We start from the raw sequence: 26,122 nt of genomic DNA, 5'->3' as shown, positions 1-26,122 counted from the left end.
GTGTGTGTGTGTGTGTGTGTGTGTGTGTGTGTGTGTGTGTGTGTGTGTGTTCAGCTTTCAGTCAAGAGCTAGTAGATCCAGGCTGCTCCACAATGACCTCCTTAGTTCTTGGCCTTTCACTTGGGGGTGGGGTCTTTACAAACACTTTAAGTTATTAGACCCTTGCCTGGGATGGGAGGAGGAATGTAAGGGAGCTGAGCCATTTATTAGTGTCCAGAAATGGTCCTAAATGGAATAGAGCTAAGAATTTAAAAATATTTTAAACTCTGAAATATAGGTACTCTAAGAGTAATAAGGATCTGATTTGCTAATCTGTTGGTATTTAGACAGTTCCACTGCCTTACCTCTGTTTTTTTGCTCTATTCAGAATGTACTCTGGCCAGTAACCAAACTGTTTTGGGATGATAGTGCCACTTTGAGGCCAATTTGGGGAACTATCTGACCTAATATTCACCCTCTTTTTTTCTTCCTGGAGAAAATGTACACTTTTTTTGAGGAGATTAATTTACTCCACATTAGATAACCTTTGTTAATATTTGTCATATTAGAAATTAAAACATTTTAATATTATGCAATTAGTTTTGATCTATCAGCCCCCCTGCAGTGGGTCATAGGACCCCCAGAAGTTATTGGATCACACTTTGAGAACTGCTGCCTTCAGGAAATACTCTTCCTTGCTTGTTTTATGCTTTTTTTTTCATTTGTGCACCAAAAAAGAAAAATGATGTCTCTCAATTGTAAGAGAAGTGCTAATGGTGATACTCTTTTTATATTAGGCAATAGGAAAGCTGCAAGTTTTGAAGTAGAATTAGACATGATAAAACATTGTTATCAATCCATGAGATTACCCTTGAAGTCCTCCTCAAAATCTACCAAAGTCATTATTTTGCTGTTAATTTTTCTCTAAGCACCATCATTACAAGTAAATAAAAAATAATTTTCTTATTCAAGTATATCTTTTGTTTAATCCTTAGCATTACAGAGAACTGTGTTCTACTGTTTTGTTTCACTGCATTATAGGTTAAATAGGTCTTTGCGGTCTTGCTCAGAAATCTTAAAAAACCAAAACCAAATTATAATATTGCTTCTATGAGAGAATATTTTCTGAGTTCCAGACAATTCATTTGCATACTTTTGGAACACTTCACTTCAGTGAAGGGCAGAGTAGTGCTGTGAGAAGAATATTGGATCTGGTTCCTTTTTCTACTATTTATTACTTGTGTGACTTTGGACAAATCATTTAACCTTTAGTCATATGCTTCCTTATGTGTAAAATGAGGAAATGGGATTAAATGACTTCTAAAGATCCTTCCACAACTAAATCAGACATCCTGTGATTTTAAGTTAGGTACCAATCCAGTATCAGATTTATTAACATTTTATCTCTGCTTTCTTCATGTTTTTTTTCTCACCTCCTGCATCCCTTCGTTCTGCCATGAGGTTTTTCTTCTAGGCTTAACTGGGTCTTGGGTTGCTTATCACTGGATCAGGTAAAGCCAGAGAGGCAGCAGACTCCTTTGGAAAGAACACTAGACTTCCAAGTCCACAGATATAGACTCCAGTCCTGACTGAGCCACTTACTAGACCTGCAACATTGGCAAGTTAATTAACGTTTTTGAACCTCAGTTTTCTTATGTATAGAAGAGAGATGGTAACATTTTTACTGTCTCTGTACCTTACAAGGCTGCTGTAACATTCAAATGTGATCTTGTAGAATGAAGATAATACTTTATATTACTTATTCAATAGGGTTGAAAAGGTTAAATGAGGTAATGGTTCATAATGCGAAATGTTATTGTTATTAGTAAGTATACTAGCACTCATGCTGTTTTCCTCAGTCGTTTTCCTCTTTCTCTAACTTGGGGAAGAAGAGGAAAACAAATGGCACAGAGTGGCCATGAGAGGCAGCTGGGCAGGAGTAAAGAAATAAGAGCTAATTTTTTTCTTTTCCGTACATTGGCAAAGAACCCTCTTCTTGGAGGAAACAAAAATCAGTGAGCTGGGGTTATCACAGCTGTTCAGTGTTTGTGTTTTACACCTGAACTTTAAGTGTAGCTGAAATTCTAAATATAAATTCAACTTTTATTTGAGGTGTTTGTGATTCCAGTACCCTATTACTTCAGATTTAGTGTTGGGGCAAAATGAGGTACTTGTAGGTCTTTGAACAGTTAACAAAAAGAGGTTTACTTAGCCCTAAGGTAGCAAGGATATGCAACAGAGATACTGTGTTACTTAGGTTTGGTAGACACAGCTTTCTTCACCTTAGTGAACATATGTCTGGTTGATAGGGCTGGGTGTGGTAATTTGCGTGGTCATTATACATCCACTAAGTCTGAAGGGCACTAGTCCCATGTAGGTGGGAGCTTTTATGCCTTTCGATGAACAGGAAGCCAGTGCAACCAGTAGCGGCCTAGAAACTATGGCAAGGGAGGTATAGCATGAGCCTTTTTTGGAAGAGGAGGAAGGAATCAGATCTTGGCTCTGTCCCCTTTTATGGAAATCTCCTCTAACCATATTGGGCCTATCACACAAGCTTTCAGTCACTTTCAAAACAGTCCAGTATATCTTTAGACTTACTGCTTTCTGTCTCACAAACAAAATATCCCCAGAGCCTGACTTAAGACAATAATCTCATGCGCTGAACATTAGGAATTACTGAAGAAAGTGAGATATATTACTGTGACACTTTTGCACCTCACAAAGGCAGTGTAAGCTGTCCAGTTTGCTTTTTTTTTTTTTTTTTGGCTTTAGGACTACCTTTATAATCCTAAAGGATCATAACATATCACTGTATTAATTATCCGGGGGAAGCTGAATGCAGTAACTGAGTTGGCCACCAGGTGGTGTGTTTTATGGGCTATTGACCTAGGGATTTCCTAAATTTTGCTATTGCATATGTTTGGGATATTCTTCCTAAGAGGCTATGATGTTCCCATTGGCCACCAGGAGATTATTCTTCAGATATTTAGAGATCTCTCTCCATTTCCAACCCTATAGCTTTTAGAGTAGTACTAAGCACTTTGGTTCAGCCCTTGCTAGCCAGGTTCCCAAGTTAATTTAGGGGAGGAAATGTAGTATTTTTAAGAAAATGAGAATGTGAAATTATCCATCTGTATAATTCATGAGTCTACTTTTCATTTATTTGGGCTCCCCTTTCTTAATCCATGAGCCCCTACGATCGAATTTCAAATACTTTGCATTTGTTTATTATACATGATGTAAAATGAAAGGAAATAAAGCAAATACTTCTTATATGGCTTCGAGCCAACTGCAAACCTCCTTCCACTTAGTCTTCACTAATCTTTGCTTGTGCCCAGTTAGGCATTCTTGCACTACACCTCCTCATAATTCATGGAAGGGACAAGGGCAGTGTATAGTCACATTCAGTTTCAGCATCACAGACTTTAAAGAAAGGAAAGTTGGCCAAATGGTGAGAAGATTTAGTCTTTCTCCTTTCTGGCTCACTAGTTCCTTAGAACTTAGAATAGCTGGAAGTTTCAGCAACTTGAGATCCTTCTCATCTGCTCTCATCTTTGCTCCAGGATGAGGATCTTTCCCTTCAATGCTGACGATTGGTTCTTTAAGTAACAGTGTTCTTCAACTTCAGGATGGTGCTGTTCATGGTCTTGGTATTTTGGTAGGCTCAGCCACTGGCCACTTGCTCCTTTTGCATTAATGGCTTGTTGGAAGCTACAATCTAAAATCAGTGGATGAAGATGAAGCCACTCCTGGATTATTTACGGTGTGTGGATTATATCTCCTCTAATACATCTTGCTTCATGCCCCCAGAACACACTTGAGGGTATACTATTTCTGCTGTCCATTCTTGCACCTAAAATGGATTTGGGTGATAATTGCTTTTGGTGGTATATTTCTAATTTTCCTCCATCTGAATTTGTCTTTAGAAGCTTTTTCTCTCCAAAGATGAAAAGGCATTGCAGAATCACTGTATGATTTTGAAAATCTGAATTTCAAATAACTTTGCCTCTACGTCAGAAACCTTTTAGTAAATGGAGATAAAACTTTACTAAGTTTCTGAATTTCAGTAAATCAGGATGAAGACATAAATAATTCCTTCCTTTCTTCATTCACTGGCCTGGGGAAAATTTTAGAGTGAATATATCAGGGGAGAAATGAGGCTGTGATGGTGGTGGCGGCAATTATTTAAAAATGTAAGTCTCATTGTGAATATTTGGTTTCTCAGCTCTCTGTCAGAAAGAGACAAGGCTTCTTCATCATTAATCTTCTGAAATCTTAGTTGATCATTGAATTTATCAGAGATCTTAGGTCCTTAAAAACTGTTAATTTTTTACAATGTTATTGTATAAATTGGTTTCCTGGTTTAGCCCACTTCACTTTGTGTTAGTTCATATAAGTTTTCCCAGGTTTCTCTGAAATTGTCTCTTTTATCATTTCTTACAGCACAGTATTCCATTTCATTCATAAAGTATGAGTTATTCAGCCATTCTGCCATTGAAGGGCACACCCTTATAGTTTTTTGGTCCACTTAGTTCAGTTTTGATTGTTGTTCTTTGCATTTATGTAGTAGGCTTTATTCATATTGTTTTTCTGGTTTGCCTTCCTTTACCCAGTCAGTTCACATAAGTATTCCCATTGCTCCCTATAGTTTTCTTATTAATAATTTTTTAGGGCACAGTAATGCTCCATTATATTCATGTCACAATTTTTTTTAGCTATTCCTCAATTGAGGATCATCTACTTCATTTTTTGTTCTTTGCTATCACAAAAAATCTTGCTATAAATATCTTGATATATATCAGATTTCTTTCTATACTTGACTGCCTTGTTGTATATGGGGCATGTTTTTGAAAAACAATGCTGAATCTTTATAAGCTAGCTATACATTTATCAGGGATTTGTTTGTTTTTGTTTTTTGTTTGTTTGATTTTGTTTTTGTTTTTCTTTGTTTTTGGTCATTGTACTGATTTAAGGAAGAAGTTAGCAGTCCAACTCTTGCCACAGATACCGTTAAGGTGGTGTGTAGCAGATCTTATTTATCTAACTACTTGGTAGCACTTCTATCATTGAGCAGACTATTAGGTTTTTATGATACTTTTAATACATCAGTGCCCTTTGTTGTTTCTTTCCTGATCATTTATCCTTAGCTGTACTCTCTTTCTTCTGTTGGACATGCTTATTGACATTGACATCAACGTTGGACATGTTGATGATGCTTGTTTTTGAACACTATGTTATGTAGAAAAAACATCTTTTACATGTAAAGGGATAAAACACTTGGGTATGTTTGAAATTGTGGTTTTTTGCCCTTTGCTGTTGAAAAATTTCACACATTTTCCACATGAACCTATGTATAATGTAAAATTCTTTTTTGAAAATCACTGTAGTTTATCTTTGGTCCAATCTTGGATCAGTGTTTTCTACATTCTTTTTTGATACTGTTTATAATTTTTTTGTTACTTGGCAGAAGATATGCTTTAATATGAAGGTTTTAACCAAAATTACCTAAGGAAAAGTCATGATAATTAAAAAAAAACTTTAAAAAGTGTTCTTTGAAATTTCTATTAAAAAATGAAGTCTTTTGTTTCACAATGTGCCTTTTATTGAATTAATGTGGTCATTTGAGGTCAGGATGGTGCTCCCAGGGAGGTTGGGCCTCTTTGTGTTATTTCTCTCCCCGCCCCCCCATGCTTAACTTGGTGTTGTATTTCTCCTTTGCTGTTCTGTATGGTCTTTACCACTACATTTTTTCCTGGCTAAATGTAATTTTATCAGTCCTGTTCTCCCCTACTTCTCACTCTCTCCCTTAAAAGATTAGTTTTAATCTGTTTTGTTTTAATCAGTTTTTGTGTTCTTGTCTTTGTTTCTGCTTTCATCTTCTTTTTGCTTGTTTTATTATGTGTTCTTGCATACCTTTTTTCCTTTTCCTATTACTGTGTTTTAAAAGGTCCAGCTTTTAGTCAGTTATGTGAAAACGTCAGAGTCTTTGGTTGTTTTGTTTTTTTGGGGGTAGGGTGGGGGAGAACTTCCTGTCTGGAAAAACATTGTAGTTCCAATCCGTACATTGAAGTTTTAACTTGATTTCTCATTTCTGGAGCATAGTCAAGCATCTTCACAATCAAGAATTTTCACATGCTTGAATAGAGGGAAACAAGCAAATTAATTTAAGCAAATGAAAGTCTATTGAACTTCTGCCATTTATATAAAAATATTGCATTACATTTTTTTATCCACTTGGTTTACTTGAAATTGATAACTCTTGAACCTAGCATTATATGTAAAGAGTAGTTTTATAATTCAATTGTATAATTCAGTTTATAATTCAATTGCATAATAAAACAAGTGAAAAGAAGATGAAAGCAGAAACAAAGACAAGAACACAAAAACTGATTAAAACAAAACAGATTAAAACTAACCTTTTAAGGGAGAGAGTGAGAAGTAGGGGAGAACAGGACTGATAAACTTACATTTATTGAGTGCTTACTATATACAGGTTACAATATTATGTAATATGAAATGAATATAAAATAATTAGATATAATTCATATTCCTTAGGAGAACATATACTAGTTAGGGGAAATAAAGTTCACATGTATGAAAGCACTTGAGAATATTTAACAATAGGATTGCTGTATAAAGGATTTATCACTTATGGTTTTTAATATTTTCTGATAGCTCTCTTCTTAAATCTTGATTCTTTGTTTTGTTAAGCCCAGTAATGTGCAGAACTGCTTGGGCTATCTTCTTTATATCTAATCTAACTCTCTTATGACAGCACAATATGTTGGACCAAGTACTAGACTTAGTGTCAGAAGATCTGGGTTTGAATCATATCTTTACTGCTTTACAGTTTTGGTAACCCTGGACATAAAATTTAAATCTTGGAACTTCAGTTTCTACATTTGTAAAAAAAGGAACAACACAAACACATATACACACATACGCATGCACACACATACACACATATATACATCATAGATTTGCCATGAAGATCAAATGAGATTATATGTGTATATATACACATTTATGTGCATATTGCATATACACACATAGATGTCTATATATGTGTGTATAATACATATTATATATAATAGCATGTGTATGTGTATATATACACACATATGATCACATATATATATACACACGTAACTTGAGGTGTTAAATGTGAGGTTAAAGCTTTCTTTAAAGCTACAAACGTGGTCATAGTTAGAGCTTACTATCACCACAAACTCTTAGAGCATTAAGATCCTGAATTTTGAGGTTTCCTGCTTTGATCACAATCTCCCATTCCTACACTTCTCCCATTGTTTCATTCCTCTTGAACCTGAACCTGTCCTTTCCCACCCTCCCTATCCCAGATCATGACTTTCACTCTCCTTAGCCTTCCCTCTTCTCACAGTCCATCAACTCTGTCCTACCTTCAGTCACAGGGCACTCTCTTCTGCCCTCGAATTTCTTGTTCTCTTCTTATTAGAGTGCTCCTTTTCTTTAACTTTAGGCCATTCCTGTCACATGTTCTTCTGTTACTACTCTCAGGCTACTGAATGATGATAGAACAAGTTGTAAAATTATGCTGAGTTTGTTACAAATCCATGCTAAAGAACCTCAAAGGGGCCAGGAAAAAATAATACATGTAGTATTTACCTCACAAAATTGTAGTTAAGCTGTAATAAAATCACATGTAAATTGCTTTGCAAACTTTAAAGTGTTACATAAATGATAATTATTAGTCTTAGTATTGAAATTGAGGCCATTATGGGTGTTCTTATCTTTCAGTCTTCATCCCCTAGACCTCCCCATAGCTTCCCTCACCTTTTTCCAAAGTCCTTAAAGACATGGTGCCTCTCTCCTTGTTGCCAAGCTAACACCCCCCAACCCCCAAATTAAAGCTATATACTAATCTCCTCTTGTCTTGTAATGAAGCTTTGAGCATCACTTCTCTTATCTTCTGTCTGTCTCTGTTTAAGTGTTGTTCTTTTGCATAAGAATAGATGCAGATTTCCTTTATCTTAAACTAATGAACAGACAAAACACACCCACTATCCTATAGGTCAATAAAATTTATTAAGTAACTTATGTACCAGGCACTGGGCAAAGTGTTGGGGATACAACCCCCCCCCCCAAGAAAAAACAAAAAACAATGCCTTCTCTTTAGGATCTAACTGTCTAACTGGGGAGATGTCTTGCAAAACTATGTACAAAGTATGCATGTTTTAATATTCAGCAGAGGGCAGGCACTAGAATTGAGAGAGATCAGGAAAAGTCTTTCGTATTACAATGTAATAATATTCTATTATGTTAATATAACAAAGTTTCCATTCAGTTGTTTCAGAATTAATTAAAGCCATTGTACCCCCATAGATTCTAGAACCTTCATTATTTATTTATTTTATTTATTTTTCTATACTTAATTTTTCCTCCTTTTACTGTACTTCCCACCCTGCTTTCAGGACCAAGAAGTTTATTTTATATATAGCTATACCCTCCTCAGTATTATCCCCCACCCTGTACCATCTCTATTTGTTTCTCGGTCATTTCATGGTTATTTGTATCAAATTGTGTGTGTGTGTGTGTGTGTGTGTGTGTGTGTGTGTGTGTGTCTCATTTGTTTTGTATAAGAATGAGATTTATTTCTTGTGTACTTTCTGCCACTTCCATGTTTGTGTTCTCTTCTACTGATGTGCCCCGATTGTAAAAACTAGTGGGTTCCATCTTCTTTTTTTGCTCTCTTATATGTTTCTGTGTATATGTTATATTTCCCCTTCTAAATTATAAACTTCCTGTGGGCAGGACTTTTATCCTTTTTCATCTTTGTATCCTTTGTTTATAGCCCCATGACTTGTTTGTGGTGGGAGCTCAATTTTTATTAGATTGTACTGAATTATCTTTTTTCTCTTTTTATTCCCTTTTTATACCTCAATAAGTAGTAATAGGGAAAATTATAGAAAAGGTTCTATATAACTTTTCTCTTTTTACTATGTCTTCTTTTTTTTTCCTCACATAATCATATGTGTTTCATTTATTTGAAGATGGCTCCTTTTCCATATATTTAACCTTTGTTTCATACCATTTCTTGTAGTTCCATATCTTTACTTATCTACGGGACATCTTCATTTTTATGTATTGCTCTCACCTGAAATGTGCCATTCATTATTTAAACAGGCTGCAGGGGTGGGGAACCTGTGACCTTGAGGTCACATTTGGCCCTCTAGGTCCTCAAGTGCAGCCCATTGACTGAATCCAAATTTCACAGAACAGATCCCCTTAATAAAAAGATTTGTTCTGTGAAGTATGGATTCAATTAAAGGGCTGCTCTTGAGGACCTAGAAGGCCACATGTGGCTCTCAGGTTCCCCACCTCTTGAGTAGAAGATAATTTTCAAACTTCTTGAGGAGAAAAATACATTGTTTAACTTTAACAAAACTTTTTAAATTCTATCTATTAAAAATTACTTATGTTCAAAAAAAAAATAGGCTTGAAACTGTTGTCAACAGTCAGTTGTTGCAAGATCAGAAGAGGTTGATAAATAATTACCATCAAGTACCACCAGTGCATTGATGGCTGCAATTTCTCAAAGCCACATAACTTCACATGCATTCCAGTATCCCCCTACCCTCTTTAAGATTGGCTTCATCAGCTTTTGTCCTCCTGGCTTCTATCCTTAGGAGTTATTACTATCTCCCTTGCCTTTTTAATCCAACCAGGCATCAATTCCAGTCTGTTTTTCCTAAACGTTGACTTAAATTTTACTCATTCTTTTCCATTTTCATAATGTGATATTGATTGTGTCCACTTCAACAGTTTCTCTATCATACAACAGATTCTACCTTAAATTTTCCAGTACTTTTCTAAAAGTCTGTTCCATCAGGCTTTTCAGATAAAACTTTTAACTCTGTGGATAGCATTCAAGGTCTTCCTATTAACTTACAAATCCTATAATATAGAGTTCTTGAAACAAGGGATTCATTATGGAATTGGGAGTAGTCTTTCTACTATGAATAAGGAAAGGAAATTTGCATTTCCAACCCCCCCCCAAACCATTCTTTTCCTTTGGTGTTAATAAGCTGCTTTTTATGTTTTTATCCAATCATATACTTATTCCAGGTAATATTAGTTAATCAGCTTTTGGAACTTAGATAACATGAATTAAGATTCTTCTGTCAAACTAATTATTTCTGATAGTGTTTTTTTTTTATAAGCTTTGAGGAGAAAAGTCTTTTTGCTTGTCAGAAAATAACTTGGCTGGTATAAAATTATTTAAATTATAAATATATTATTTCACTTGTAAAAGAATGCAGTGATAATTTTTTTCTAACTGTTAAAAAAAAAGCTTTTAAATAAATCAGTTATTGTCTATTGAATTATTAGACATGTGGTCAGTTGTCATGTTCATACAACCAAATGATCAAAGTCTGAACTTCTGTCTAATTGTTCCCTGCTGTTAGGCTATCCCGTTATGATCAAGGCCTCAGCAGGTGGTGGTGGGAAAGGTATGCGAATCGCTTGGGATGATGAAGAGACCAGGTGAGATCCTGTCTAAAATCCTGTCTTGATGAAAATTATAGTTACTAGAATGTTATTAAATTACATCATGAAAGTTATCAAAAGTACAATGAAGAAATAGCTGTGTTTTTTAAAAAAAAGTCTTTTTGGTGAAAAAAAGAAAAAAATAATATTCAGAAAATTTCCTTTTTCTGTTTTTATAGTGATTGTGAAAATCTCTGATATTTTAAATAGAATTTTGCCTTTTTGAATATCATAAAAGGATTTGGTTTCCATTTAAAAATACCATTCTGAGGTACCTATGCTTTTAGAGATTATCTAGTTTAATGGCTTTGTTTTGCAAAGATGGAAGCTGAGGCTAGTAGAGATCAAGTTATTTTATCATGACTACATCCCTAGTTTAGTGGTAAAGCTAGGAATAAACCCTCGGTTCCCTGACTACCAGTCCCCAGGGTATACTAGTGCTATACCTATACCTCAGAGAGATCAACAAAAGGGGAAAAGATCTTCTATGTATAAATATAATTTTAGCAACACTTTTTGTGGTAGTAAAAAATGGCAACTAAGGAAATGCCTATTAATTGAGGAATGACTGAACAAATTGTAGTATATAAGTAGAATAGTATTGTTTGGTAAGAAATGAGGGAAAAGGTGATTTCAGAGACATGGAAAGACATGTATAAACTGATGCAGAGTGAAGTGAACAGAGCCAGAACAATTTATATCATCAGCATTATAAGAAACAATTCTGAAAGACAAGAACTATGATCAACTAAATGATCAACAGTGATTGTAGAGGACGGATAAAAAGGAATTCTGTTTACTTCATAATATTCATAATAGATGCATTCACATGCAGAATAAGAAATGCATTTTTGACTGTCACCAGTGTGGAATATGTTTTGGTTAATGGTGCTTATGTGATAAAAGGTTCTGTATGTTTCCCTCACTCCCTCCTATATGTGAAATAATTGAAAAAAAAAAGTAATTGAAAAGAAATACCAAAAGCAACAAAATTTCAAGATGGATAAGGATGAAGAAAAGATTATCAGATTTGTCAATCATTGGTTGCTTTGGAGAGAGTAGTATGTTCAAAAAGTCTAATTTGCAAGCATAAGACAGAATTTCTATGATAGGACAACATTTGTCAGAAAAAAATATCTGGGAATTTTAGTAGATTGAAAGTACAATGTGAGTTAGTAGTATAATATGGTAGCTAAGAAAGCTAATGTGATCATGTGCAGCATTGAGAGGCATAGCTTCTAGGAATCATAAGGTGATATTCAGACTATATTCTGGCCAGGTCAGGCTTCATCTGAAGGTTTGTATTTATTTCTGGTTGCAATATTTTAGAAAGGATTTAATAAGTTAGAGAGAGGCCAGAGGAGGGCATCTAAAATGGTGTATAAAGGATGTCAGGTCCATCTTATATGAAGAATGATTGAAGGAATTGAGGATATTTAACCTGGAAAAGACTCAGAGTGAACTCTAGTTATCTTAAAGTATTTGAAAGACCTTCCTATAGAAAACTGATTCATTGTTTTGTCTTTGACCCCTTAGGCATAACTTGGACCATTTGGTTGATATTACACAGAGGCAAATTTAACCTTGATGTTAATGAAACCTTTCTAACAATGATATTTAAAAATGGGATCAGCTACTGGAGATAGTTGGTTCTTCCTTATTACAGATCTTTAGGGGCTGCATGACCATTTATTTGGTATGTAATAGTGAGAATTCTTTTAGGTATTAATTGAACTAAATGGCCACTCTCCAAATTTTGAAATGTTTGGATTGATCATTATTGTGAGATTTAGAAGGGAATCTTAATTTTCACAAATGTTATTTCATAGAATATGCTATATAGAGAATACAAGATCTCACTGTACTTATTGTTACTTGAATATTTAAAAGCGTTTGATTCCATAGAGAAAAACATCTTAGGTTTTTCAACAAGTTATGTCTCATGTATGTGTCAAAATTATACAAGATTCTTTGTATAAGGAATATGATGGAGACAACCTTTTGCAATGTCTGTCTGATTATGAACATCAATTGAGACATACAGTAGGGATACATATAGTTGAGAAAGATTTGCCACTACTATAGAGGACATCCAGCACAGAGTTCAAGTCTAGGAGGATTTCTGCGTATGCTCTTTTTTTAATATGACATTGTACTGCATTCAAAGAAGTTTGACCTAACTATCCATCCAGGAGAAAAACAAGCGGATGAAAAGTGCTTATTGTTCAGACTATTAAAAGTTTGATGCGTAACCTATAAAGGTTTATGTGTATGCATAGACACATACATGTCTATATATGTATACATACGTATCTTGCCCAGATACTGCAAATTTTCAGTGAGTTGATGCAAAATTGAATAGGAGAAGGAGAGTAGGCTAGATTACTTTTGTGTAATTAGGCAGATCTTTTAATGGCATCAAATTCTCCTTGGAAAAGACTCATCATTTTTATACCACTATTCAAGTTGTATTGTATGGGTATAAAACAGTTTTTCTTGGAAGAGCTGAAAATGGATAGTAACCAGGGGGCAATGAGGAAGCATATGGTGAATATGACTAGGCAGTAATAAAGACAAGTTGTTGATTTGTACTGGTAGAGAATTTCCCCACCAGGAGTGAGAACATACTGAGAATCATAGGTCTAAACCACCTTACCAGTCACACCCCCTTCCAAAAAAAAAAAAAGAATAAGATATAGACCTAATCAGATTACTGTAAGCGCTCAAGAGTTTTAAAACTTCTTAATCTGATTGATACTCAATACCTTTTACAATTTAGCTCGGGCCGATTTCTTCAGCCACAGCATTAGACCACCATTAAGTGTTCTATATTTTAGTGAATTTTGACTTTTCTCTTGTTTCAACTTAGACTTTATTGCCTCTTTGTCTTGAGTAAATATTTCCTTTGTCTCAAATATAGTTCTTACCACAACCTTCCCTATTTTTTCCAGCAGAAATTTTTTTCACCCTTCGGTGCCTAGCTCCGGAACTGTCTCCCCAGGAAAGACTTCTCTGTCTTTCAGAGAGAAATGATATTTCTTTCCTTAAAACTCTCATAGCACTTTATGTATCTTTTATGCATTTACCATATTCTAGTTATTTATTTTTTATATCTAATGCCTATTAATGGCCTTTATATTAGTCATCTGAGAGCCAGTTTTTGAGTTTTTCAGTTGAGTATATAAATTTTGATGTAATATTTTAATAACTTTTTCCTTGTGATAATGAAATATTTTAATAGTACTTTCAGTGTTTACAAAATATATAATTTTGCTTTTTCCCTAGCTTTTTCATTGAGTAGCTTTTTTAAAAAAATGCATTATTACTAGATTTTAAGAAGGAAAGGACAAATATTATATATTTTGCCATAGTAGAATTTGGTTTTATATCAGAAATGAATTTTGGTCCTCTACAAGAAATGTACGAATTCTTCCTAAAATTGTCTTGTAATCAGAGAATACTTTAAGTACTATTAAAAGATTAATTTCTTTTGAATTTGGTTTTGATCTTCTGGAACATTATAAAAAACTTTTAATTAGAAGGCTTAGTTATGCTTATTGGGTCGTTTATATATGTACTGAGACTTGAGTTTTGTCTTTTGTTACTTTAACACTTTTTCCCCCCTTCTTTTTAAAGGGATGGTTTTAGATTTTCATCTCAAGAAGCTGCTTCAAGTTTTGGTGATGATAGGCTACTAATAGAGAAATTTATTGATAATCCCCGGCATATAGAAATCCAGGTTAGTACATTTGAAAATGCTTTTCTAAGAAATCTTAAAAGAATAATATTTTCCCTGCCCAAGACCATAAATTATGGATTGCATTGGTGTATTTGCAATCAAGGCATCTAAGTTTAATAATCTGGCCAACCTGATGCCTGAACAGCCCTGGAGGTTATTCCACTTATTTTCACCATACTTGGAAATGGTCCAGAAGAATGTTTCAAATTATACTGGAAATGAGTACTGTAATTGGATTAAAGAGGAATTTGGGTTTTGGTTGGTGTTCTAAGATATATTTTTAGACTCTAAGATGTATTTTATGAGTCTCTTTAACTCTGATTCTCAGTTTTTTCATATGTAAAATAGAGTTAATAATACTTATCTCACAAAAGTATTATATGGAAAGGAAATATTTTCTATAGCTGAAAGTTCTCTATATGCATTTGTTAAAGATTTGTGTGGTGGTCGTCTGGAGCTATTTGGACAGACTGTGGTTTATTTCCATTTGGAGTATCTGTAATTTTGTAGCATCAGTAGATTCTGTGGCATCTACAGAGCGTCTTTGAAGGGTTTGGTAGGGCAGTGGAGAGGGACATGGTAGGTGTGACTCGCCTGCAGCATGTATTGGAAGAGGAACTGAGTGCTTGTGCTGGATGTGGGCAATATAAAAAACAAAGATGAAAGACCTCCTGCTGTGACATTACCCTGTAGTACAGTTTCCGGTGAGCTCTTAATTACTGGAGTTCATAATCTTTTCTCAAACCTTATCCTTCTTGAGCTTTGAGGTACTGATTACTTTCTCCTGGATATTCTGTCCTCTCTAGATTTTCATGACACTTCTGGTCTCTCAATTTTTCTCTTATCTTTACAACCATTCTGTTGCTTTTTCTCGTACTTTATCCGTGTCTTATCCTCTGTTAACGTGTTAGCAAGGCTCTCTCCTTCGTGTCCTCTCTCTTTACTCTCACTTGGTGATCGTGTCAGCTCTCAAGGATTCAAAAGTCTCTAAGCAGATGATTCCCAGATCTATATATCCATCCCTAGTTTCTTTGCTAAGCTATAGCCATATTTCTCCAATTGTCTCTTATACATCTCAATGTCTATAGGTATCTCCGATGCAACATATCAAAAATAACACATTGTCTTCTTCCTAAAACTACCCTATTGAACTTCCCTGTCACCACCATCCTTGTGTCATCCTTGAATTTTAACTCTCATTTATCCCACATGCCCATCCATTACCAAATCTTGTCCTTTCTACTTGCATAATATCTCTAATATACTTCCCCTTTTTTCTACTCATATAGGCACAATTGTAGTTGAGGCCCTCATTACCTCTCTCCTGGATTATTGCAAAAGCTGTCTGTTTGCCTCATGTCTCTCCCCACTGCAGTCTATTCTCCATTTAAATGCCACAGTGATTTTTGTAAAATATAAGCCTGATCACATCACCCTCCTGCTTCAGTGAGTGAGTTTCAGTGGCTTCCTGTTACCTCCAGCATCAAATATAATCACTTTTTTTCTTTTTGCATTTACAGTTCTTTATAACCCGGCCCCTTCCTTTCCAGGCTTCTTACACCTTACTTCTTTCTGTAAGCTCTACAATTTAGACAAAATGGCGTATTTTTAGTTTCACTTTGCTCTTTATCAGTTCATAGAAGTCTTCCTAGGTTTCTCTGAAACTATCTCCTTCATTATTTCTTATAGCACAATACTATTCCATTACATTTATATACTATAACTTATTCATCATTTTCCCAATTTATTAGGACTCTATCTGATTCCCATTTTTTTGCTGCCTCAAAAAGAGCCATAAATATTTTTGTGCATCCTTAGTTAGAGTTTGTTTTGCTTGGGACTCATCCTTCCTCATTTTGCCCTTCTTCTCTCCCTCTAATTCCCCCCACCCCCCAAATCCCTGGCCTCCTTCCTTCATATTTCTCTTTTGAGTAAAATGTATTTTTGTATTCAAGTGTGTATGTGTGTGTCAGTCAATCAGTATTTATTTAGTGGCTATAGTATTTCAGGAACTCTGACAAGGGCTAAGGATACAAATTTAAAAAAGGAAAGAGCTTTCAAAGATCTTAGAAGCTTACAGTCTAATGGGGGAGGAGAATACACATAAAGAAATTGAAAAGGATGGGGGAGGAGGAAGAGGGAGGAAGGTATCCAGCAAGATTTTCTACCTCTTGTACCAGTCCCTTCCCGATTGTTTCTTCCGTAACTCTTATGGCTTTAACATTTTTTCCCTTAAATGCTCTCATTTCATGTATGAAAAGCATTTTTGAACTTTTATTTTAAAACTCTTTATTACTTCCAGGAATTCTAATTGAGTTTGTGCCCAAGCTGTGTTTTTCTTGGAGGATGTTTTAGAATCATTCTCTTCTGCGTTTGTGTTTTGTGCTTCCCTATCAATATAATGGTTCTTTACGGTGGAATTTGCTTTTTGTTTGCTCATTCTTCTCACCTACTTTCTGACTTTGGACTTGATGTTAGGGCTGAGCCCTGCTGCACTTCTGGAAGGAAGGTCTTGGCTCGTCCTGTTGCTGCTTTCTTGAGGTATTGCCTGTTGTGTTATTGCATGATCTCAGGGTCAGACTGGGGACCTGTAAACTTTCAGTGCTTCCTGAGTGCCTGAGTGCTCTGATCTAGGGCAAAGTCTATGCTTTGCTGCCCTCTGAGCTCTGCAAGTTCCTGCTTGTTGGACTCTGAACCTGTTAGCCAGCTAGAGAGCTCTTTTGATTCAGTGACAGAAGTATAGGCTCCCTACTTTTCTGGCATTCCTGTTCTGGTGATTCTTCTGCAGGTTGTGCTAGATGCTGGAATTGAGACCCCACTCTGCTCCATTCCCCGTCTCTTTGTCTGCATTGTCCATTTCCCATGCCTAAATGCATCCCCTTTTCAACTTTGCCTCTTAGAATCCCTGACTTCCTCCAAATTTTGCCTATTACTCCTATTTATTCCTGTAAATATTCCTATTTATGCCTATCCTGATCAACTAAATTATTGGTATTATACTCTGAAATTACCTTGTCTTTACTTAGGTTTTACTTTCCTGTGTACACCTTGTCTACCACCATTTTTGATCTGTGCCTGACTGAGGCCAGTCTCCTAGTATTTTAGGTTCAATATTGAGGGAAAAACAATGAGATGCCTTTAGGTCAATCTTTTTTGAGGTCCTGAGCTCTTCTGTCTTATGCTAGAACAAAATTTTGCCATGTTTATGAGCAGTGTTGTGTTGCCACTGCTGGGGCTTGAGTCCTCCTGGCTGTGGTAGACCTGAGGCTTACCCCTGGGGAGAAGATTGCAGTGGGGCTAAACTACCTGTGTTCTCTGTTCAGAAGGAACTCTTGCTGTGGCCTGACTGTCCTCTTGTGATGACATAAAGACGTAAAACAACCAAGGCAGAGAGTTCTCTTGGCCAGTACATGTGTTGTTTCTCATGTGTAAGCAGTAGCCTTTTTCTACTGGCATTGCGGAAATGCTGCTGGGGCTGTAGTTCTGTGCTTCCTGGGTACCTCACTGGTACCCTCAATTCCAGAAATATCTCTGGGCTCCTGGGGGTAAATTTAGTATTGTTCTTTTGAGTGCTTTCCCTAATGGCTTGCATCAAAAATCACCACAAAATTGAAGACATAAAATTGTGGTTAGTCTTTCAAATTCCAAATTTAAAAAAAAAAACCCAAACCAAAGAAAACCCTGTTAAAAAAATGAATTTTATTTTCTGGTTACATTTTAAGTTCAGAACTATCTCCCTCCCTCCCAACCATGTGGTAGAGAAGGCCACTGTTTGATGCAGATTTATAAATATATGTAAAATCATACTGTGTGTACTTGTATTTGTCAGGTCTGTCTCTGGAGGTGGATAGCATTTTCCTTCAGAGGTCCTTTATAGTTGGTTTGAGTATTTATAGTACTCAGCATAACTTAGTTGTTCACAATTATTCTTTGAACAGTATTGCTGTTACTGTATACAATGTTTTCTTGGTTCTGCTCAGTTCACTCTTCATTATTTCATGTAAATTTTTCTATGTTTTTCTAAAACCAACAAGTTCATAATTTCTTACAATGTGGTAGCATTCCATCACAATCATATACCACAACTTGTTTAGCCATTCCCAAATTGAGTGGCATCCCCTCAATTTCCATTTCTTTGTCACCGCAGAGAGAGCTGCTATAAATATTTTAGAACATATAGGTTCTTTCCCTTTTTCCCTGGTCACCTTGGAAAACAGACCTAATAGTAGTATTGCTGGGTCAGACAGTATAGGCATTTTAATAACAATTTGGGCATAAATCCAAATTGTTCTCCAGAATGGTCGGATCAGTTCACAGTTCGACCAGTATTGTATTAATGTCCTGATTTTTCCACATCCCCTCCAACATTTGTCATTTTCCCCTTCTATTGTTTTAGCCAATAATATAACTATATATAGTTGTGACTTTTTCATTGAAAAATTGTTTGTATCTTTTGACCACTTATCAATTGGGGAAAAGACTTTTTTTTAAAAATAAATTTGACAAACTTCTCTGTATATTTGAGATATGAGACCAAACTGTCTATAACCCCCCCCCCCCAATTTTCTGCTTTTCTTCTAATCTTGCCGACATTGGTTTTATTTGTGCAAACCCTTTTTAATTTAATGTAATCAAAATTATCCATTATACATCTTGTAGTATTCTCTCTCTCTCTTGTTTATTTATAAATTCTTCTCTTATCCATAAGTTTCACGTATAATGTGTTCCATATTCTTCTGGTTTCTTTATGATATCTCCCTTTATATCTAGGTCATGTATCCATTTTGACCTTATTTTGGTAAATGATTTAAGATATTGATCTGTACCTTATTTCTGCCAGACTGCTTTCCAGTTTTCCCAACAATTTTTACCAGATAGTGTATTCTTATCCTAGAAACTAAAATCTTTACAGTTATCAAACACAAGGTTACTATAATAATTTACTACTATGTATTGTATATCTTTTCTGTTCCACAGGTCCATCTTTCTATTTCTTGGCTAGAACAAAATAGTTTTGACAATTACCACCTTATAATACAGTTTAAGATCTGATACTGCTAGACCTCCTTCCTTTACATTTTAAAAAATTAATCCCTTTGCCATTCTTGACCTTCTGTTCTTCCAAATGCATTTTATTATTATTTTTTTTGCTCAATAAAATAATTTTTTGTTAGTTTAACTGAGATTTCATTGAATAAATAGGTTAGTTTAGGGGAGAATTGTCATTTTTATTGTATTGGCTCTGCCTTCCCTTGAACAGTTTATATTTCTCTAATTATTTAAATCTGACTTTATTGGTATAAAAAGTGTTTTATAATTATATTTTATAATTGTGGTTCCTGGGTTTATCTGGGCAGATATACTCACAGGTGTTTTACAAAGGTTACAGTTATTTATTTTTTTATTAATTTATTTTGATTTATCAACAATCACTTCCACAAGCTTTTGAGTTTTAAATTTTTCTCCCTCTCCCTCCAGCCCTTCCTCCCCAACACGGCTTGTAATCTGATATAGGCTATACATGCATGCATACATACATACATACACACACACACATACATATTCCTATTAAACATATTTTCACATTAGTGATGTTGTAAGGAAGAATTAGAACCAATAGGAGGAACTATCAGAAAGAGGAAACAAAACAAAATAGAAGAAAAAAAATTAGCAGATAGTATGCTTTGATCTGCATTCAAACTCCATAGTTCTTTCTTGAGGTTACAGTTATTTTAAAAGGGGAATTTCTTACCATTTTTTCTTGCAGAGTTTTATTGGAGATATGTAGAAATGCTAATGACTTACATGGGTTTATTTTATATCTTGCTACTTTGTTAAAATTAATTGTTTCCACTAACTTTTTAGTTGAATATCTGGGATTTTCCAAGTATATCATCATATTGTCTGCAAAGAGAGAATAGTTTTAGTATCCCATTATGCATTCTGCCTCATTAATTTCTTCAATTTCTATTTCTTCTCTTATTGCTATTGCTAGTATTTCTAATACAATATTGAATAATATTGGTGATAATGGGTATCCTTGTTTCACTCCTGATCTTATTGGGAAGGCTTTTAGCTTATCCCTAATAAAAATAATGGTTGCTGATGATTTTAGGTAGATGCTTCTTATCATTTTAAGGAAAAAAATCTTTATACCTGTGCTTTTGAGTATTTTTAATAAGTATGAGTGTTGTTTCTTGTCAAAAGCTTTTCCCATATTTATTGATATAATTATGAATTTTGTTGCCTTTGTTATTGATTGTTGCCTTAATAATTTAGCTCTGCATTCCTGGCATAAATTTCACATGGTCACCATGTATAATCTTTGTGACGTATTATTGTAGTCCTCTGGCTAGTATTTTATTTAGAATTTTTGCATTTATTAATTGCATTCATTAATGAAATTGGTCTATAATTTTTTTTTCTCTGTTTTTGCTCTTCCTGGTTTAGGTATTGGTACCATATTTGTTTCTTTGGTCATTATTCCAAATGACTTATTTAATATTGGAATTAGTTGATCTTAAATGTTTGGTAGAATTCACTTATAAATCTGTCTGTTCCATGCTTTTTTTTTTTTTAAAGAAAGCTCATTTATGGCTTGTTCGGTTTCTTTTTTCTAAAATAGTTTCATTTAGATAGTCTATTTCCTCTTTTGTTAATCTAGGCAGTTTATATTTTTGTAAATATTCTCCTGATTTACTTAAATTATTAAATTTATGGGCATATAGTTGTGCAGAAAAAGTCCTAATAATTGCTTTGATTTCATCTTCATTTGTGATATATTTACCCTTTTAATTTTTGATACTAGTAATTTGGTTTTCTTTTTTTCGTCATATTAACTAGTGGTTTATTGTTTTTTTCATAAAACCACCTACTTTTATTTATTAATTCACTAGTTTTCTTTCATTTAATTTTATTAATCTCATCTTTAATTTTTAGGATTTCCAATTTGACATCAGAGATTTTTAATTTGTTCTTTTTCTATTTTTTTTAAATTACATGCCCAGTTAATTGTTCTGTTTTTCATTTTATTAGTGCAAGCATTTAGAGATATAAATTTTCCCCTGATTACTGTTTTTTTCTGTGTTCCGTAGATTTTGATATGTTGTTTCATTATATTTTCTTCAATAAAATACTTATTGTTTCTATGGCTTATTCTTTAACCCACTCATTCTTTAAGATGAGGTTATTTAGTCTTCAATTAGTTTTTAATTTGTGTTTCCATGATCCCTTATTAAATGTAAGTTTTATTACTTTATGATCTGAAAAGTATGCATTTAATATTTCTGCTTTTCTGAGTTTAACAATAAAGTTTTTATGTCCGAGTATGGGGTCAGTTTTTGTAAAGGTACCATGTATTGTTGAGAAAAAGGTGTATTCCTTTCTATTTACATTTGGTTCTCTCCAGATGTTTATCATACCTACCTTATCTAAGATTTTATTAATCTCCTTGACTTCTTTCTTGTTTATTTTTTGGTTAAATTTATCTAGTTGTGAGAGGGGAAGATTAAAGACCCCCATTATTATAGTTTTACTGTTTCCATCTGTAATTCATTTAGCTTTTCCTTTAAAAATTTGGATGCTGTATGTATAGCATTTGATGCATATTGGATTAGTATTGCTGTTGCTTCATTTTCTATGATACCTTTTATCATAATGTAGTTTCCCTGTTTATCTCTTTTAATTAAACCTAGTTTAGCTTTGTCTGAGATTATGATTGCTACCCATGCTTTTTTTGCATCAGCTGAAGTATAAAAAATTCTACTCCAACTCTTTATTTTTACTTTATGTGTATCTCTCTTTTTAACATGTGTTTCTTGTAAACAACATATTGTTGGATTCTGGTTTTTAATCCATTCTGCTATCTGTTTCTATTTTATGAGTGAGTTCATCCCATTCACATTCAAAGTTATAATTGTTAGTTGGACATTTCCCTCCAACCTATTTTTCATCACTGGTTTTTCTTCTTTCCCTCTCTTTTTACCCTTTCCCTCCTTAAGTGTCTCATTGACTTCTAACCACTGCCTCCCTAATCTGCACCCTTTCTAAGAATCCCTCTCTTTTACTCTTCCCTCAACCTATTTCTTGATCACACTGTTCTAAGAGTCCCTCCCTTATCCTTTCCCTTTGCCCTCCTGTTTCTCTGTAAATAAAGAAGACTTTTGACGCAGCCGCTGCAGTGGTGAGCATGAGACCAGCTCAGTACTCTTAATCCAGAGGCGCGTTGATGAAGCGGGAGACAGCAAGATGGCAGAAGCTCCTTTTATTAAGTGCTAGTAGCTTTCTTTTATATCCCTCATAACACCTGATCAAAGCATGATGTCCATGTGATAGCCAATCACCAAGTCTGCTGGACACCTGTAGCTCTCGTGTCAGAGGTATGAGTAGGACTTTTCTCCCAATGAGAGGAGAGCCGAGCCAACCGTGGGAGCTGTGTGTCAGCAAAGGAGAGGTCTTGTGAGACTTCCTTGTTTTTGCCACGCAACAGGTTGTGACCCTCAGCTTCTGCTGAGAGAAGCTAGAACTCCCATGAGAAAATTACGCTAACAATTCCCCCTTTTTGATTTAAAGAAGGCGTCGTTGTGGGTGTGTGTCCATCAATACCTGTAGTTGAGACATAACATTTTTAAACATGGAGATGATTACTTTCAAAAGACATCCAACTATAGTAGGTAAGCAGCATAAAAGTAAGCACCCTACAACAATCATTATAAGCCAGTGTTCAAATGACCGCCACCCTCTCTGGTGATATTCACCTTATTTCCCCACATAAAGGCATAGTGCTCCCCTAGACATGCCTGAGCGCCAAAAGTATACCCAATGTTGGTCCCATGGCACCACGAGTGTGGTCCAAGCACACCCCTCCAAGCTCCAAATTGTGACCCAAGTTGTTGGATGATTGTTATGTTACCCATGGCTGCAAAAGCCCTCCAAAGATCCCTCCAAGATTTTCCTATTTCGGGAACCCATACAGGTAAGGGCAGGGAGTCATATGTCATGCCGTGAGTATCATGCCATGATTGAACAATAGTCCCACTTAAGTTCATACAGAGGCGATGTCGAGCTACACAAGGTTCCGCATGAGGCCAGCCAAAACCAGAGTCATTGTTCACTTTACATTTGTCCAGACCCCCCGCTGCAGGGAGGTGGCGTTGGAGCAGGGTGTCCCCTGTCTGCCGAGTAGGTGAAGCTGGTGCGGCCCCATGTCGGGAACGTTCACAGCAAGGGCAATGTTCCGAACTCGCATGCAGCCCCCCTGGCTGTCACTGCGGGACCAGCAAAGCGGCTGCCGCACGGACAGTCCTGCGAAGTCACACCCCACCATTTTCACAGTCCCGTTGTTTTTCACCTGGAGGTCGAATTCATCTCTTACTTCTCCTGGGCAAGTATTGTCAAAAGATGTCATCTGTTCCCCAAATACTTTCCATCTCCCTGGCTCAAAACAACCGTGTTCTGGGAGCCAAGGGGAGATCCTTCTCCATCGTTTTCTTACGACGGGATACGCCTTGGAGATCTCTTTTTCCGAGATTGAAGCTCTAAGCTTACCAGTGCTAAACTCTTGGAAAAGTAATTTTCTGCTCGTGGAGCCTTTTCCTCCTGCCCCACATTGGGCGCCAGCTGACGTGGCCGCTGCAGTGGTGAGCATGAGACCAGCTCAATACTCTTAACCCAGAGGTACATTAATGAGGCGGGAGACAGCAAGATGGCAGAAGCTCCGTTTATTAAGTGCTAGTAGCTTTCTTTTATATCCCTCGTAACACCTGATCAAAGCATGATCTCCACGTGATAGCCAATCACCAAGTCTGCTGGACACCTGTAGCCCTCGTGTCAGAGGTATGAGTAGGACTTTTCTCCCAATGAGAGGAGAGCCGAGCCAACCATGGGAGCTGTGTCAGCAAAGGAGAAGTCTCGTGATACTTCCTTGTTTTTGCCACGCAACAGGTTGTGACCCTCAGCTTCTGCTGAGAGAAGCTAGAACTCCCATGAGAAAATTACCCTAATAGACTTTTATGCCCTTCTAGATGTGTATGTTATTCTCTCTTTAACCTAGTTCTGATGAGAATAAGGTTTTAGCACACTCCCAGCCCTTTCTACTTGCTTCTGTCTCCACTATGAGATAATTTCTATGAGATAATTGCTCCATTATATCTCTCTCTACCTAATTTTATTTTATTTTACTTTTGGTTAGGCAGTGGGGTTAAGTGACTCGTCTAGAGTCACATGCTAGTGAATGTTAAGTGTCTGAGGCCGGATTTGAACTCAGGTCCTCCTGACTCCAGGGCTGGTGCTCTATCTACTACATCACCTAGCCTACCCCTTCCCAGTTTTAATTTTTAGATTCATCTCATCATACTCAACTCAACCCTAAACCTTATATCTATATCATGTAGTATATCTATACTCTTCTAAACTACCTAAGTAATAATAACATTCTGAAGAGTTTCAGGTAACTTTTCTTATATAAGAATTAAAGATTTTGACCTTGTTAAGTCTTTTATAATTTGTCTTTAATGTTTAACTTCTTATATTTCTCCTGAGTTTAATAGGTCAAGTTTTCCATTGAGTTCTGGTCTTTTCTTCACAAATACCTGAAAGTTCTTTAGTTCACTTAAATGTCCATTTTTTTCCCATTCGGATAGCATGCAGCTTTACTGGTTAAGTTATTCTTGGTTGCAAGTCCAGCTAATTTACTCTTCAGAATATGTTGTTATATGACCTTCAGTCTTTTAATGTTGAAGCTGTTAAATCTTGTGTTATACTGACTGTAGCTCCACAGCATTTAAATTTAAATTATTTTTAGCACAATTATTAGACTCTCCTAAAATTCTAAGTATTTGCCTTGGTTTGTACCTCTGGGCTAGTAGGTTACCCATTAATGGCTGGCTAAATCCATACACAATTATAGAACTGAGTACTATAGGTTTAGCTGTATTATTTCTAAAAAGACATTCAGAACTATTTTACACAACTATGGCTCCTTTAATGCTGGTAATATCCTCATCAGCAGGCCTCCCAGGAGGCAATTGGCTGATAATGACATTTAGCAATATAAAAGCATCCAATTGGCTAAGCTGCGCAGCACAACTTCTAAATTTATCTTTTCCAGTGAATGTAAAAATCACTTTTCTGCCCTCACTTTCCCAGATTTCTAATTTAATTTCTTTAGGCCACTTTGAAGGTAAACTGAGTTCTGAAAAGATCTCCTAGTAGAAATTAGAGGAGGCCTAAATTATTGATCTTGAAGGCTCAGTAAAGTTGGAAGGCCTGGTCTAAAACAAAATTTACTGCAATAATTTCCAAGGAACAGTTTTTAGGGACAGAAGGGGAACTCACTTCAGTCTCTCCGAATGGCTGCAGGAAGTTTACTCTCTAATGTCTCAGGAGTGGAGGATGCTCTTAGTAAGGGACCACCTCTTATAGACAAATTGCCAGTGCTGCCAGAAGCATGAAGGGAATTTTAGGTTCACCTTCTGTTGCAATGTGCATCCCCTACTTCAAGGAACTTTTTATGTTACATTCTGGCTAGTCTCTGCCAATTCAACTAGCTTGGCCCTGGCTCAGTCCAGACCCCTCTTATTAATAAACAGATTTACTTAGCCTTAGCAGGAGATGAAAATTTAGCAAGGGTAGGTATTGGGAACCCCTTGAATTTACTCAGTTGAGCTGACAAATCACTAGCCAGACATCTGAAAGCCTATCTCCTCCTGGCTGCTTTGTACTCAGGAAGTAATGTCAGCAGCTTGAGGCCTTAGTCCCTTGAGACTATCAGGTCTTGAGGAATGTCTCAGTACTTTTTAAGGAAAAGAGCAATCTAACTTACATGGAAAGAGAAGGTAGGATGTTGTTCCTGGGAAGTTACCCTCTTTGACTAAAGGG

The 26,122-nt window shown here is 35.7% G+C and overlaps 1 protein-coding gene across 4 annotated transcripts in view; it reads left to right on the top strand.

Annotated features, from left to right (window-relative positions):
* Positions 1-26,122, top strand: part of PCCA (propionyl-CoA carboxylase subunit alpha) — a 473,473-nt gene that overhangs the window by 151,585 nt on the left and 295,766 nt on the right. For all 4 annotated transcript variants that reach the window (XM_027854094.1, XM_027854095.1, XM_027854096.1 and 1 more), the window contains exons 9-10: positions 10,425-10,503; positions 14,143-14,245. In XM_027854094.1, coding sequence (XP_027709895.1) covers positions 10,425-10,503; positions 14,143-14,245 — 182 coding nt within the window. The remainder of the gene's footprint in view (positions 1-10,424; positions 10,504-14,142; positions 14,246-26,122) is intronic.

This window comes from Vombatus ursinus, unplaced genomic scaffold, assembly GCF_900497805.2.
Source record: "Vombatus ursinus unplaced genomic scaffold, bare-nosed wombat genome assembly UNPS02010304.1, whole genome shotgun sequence".
NCBI classification, from domain to species: Eukaryota; Metazoa; Chordata; class Mammalia; order Diprotodontia; family Vombatidae; genus Vombatus; species Vombatus ursinus.
The sequence above is the reverse complement of the archived record's forward strand: the minus strand, read 5'-3'. Positions and strand labels throughout refer to the sequence as shown.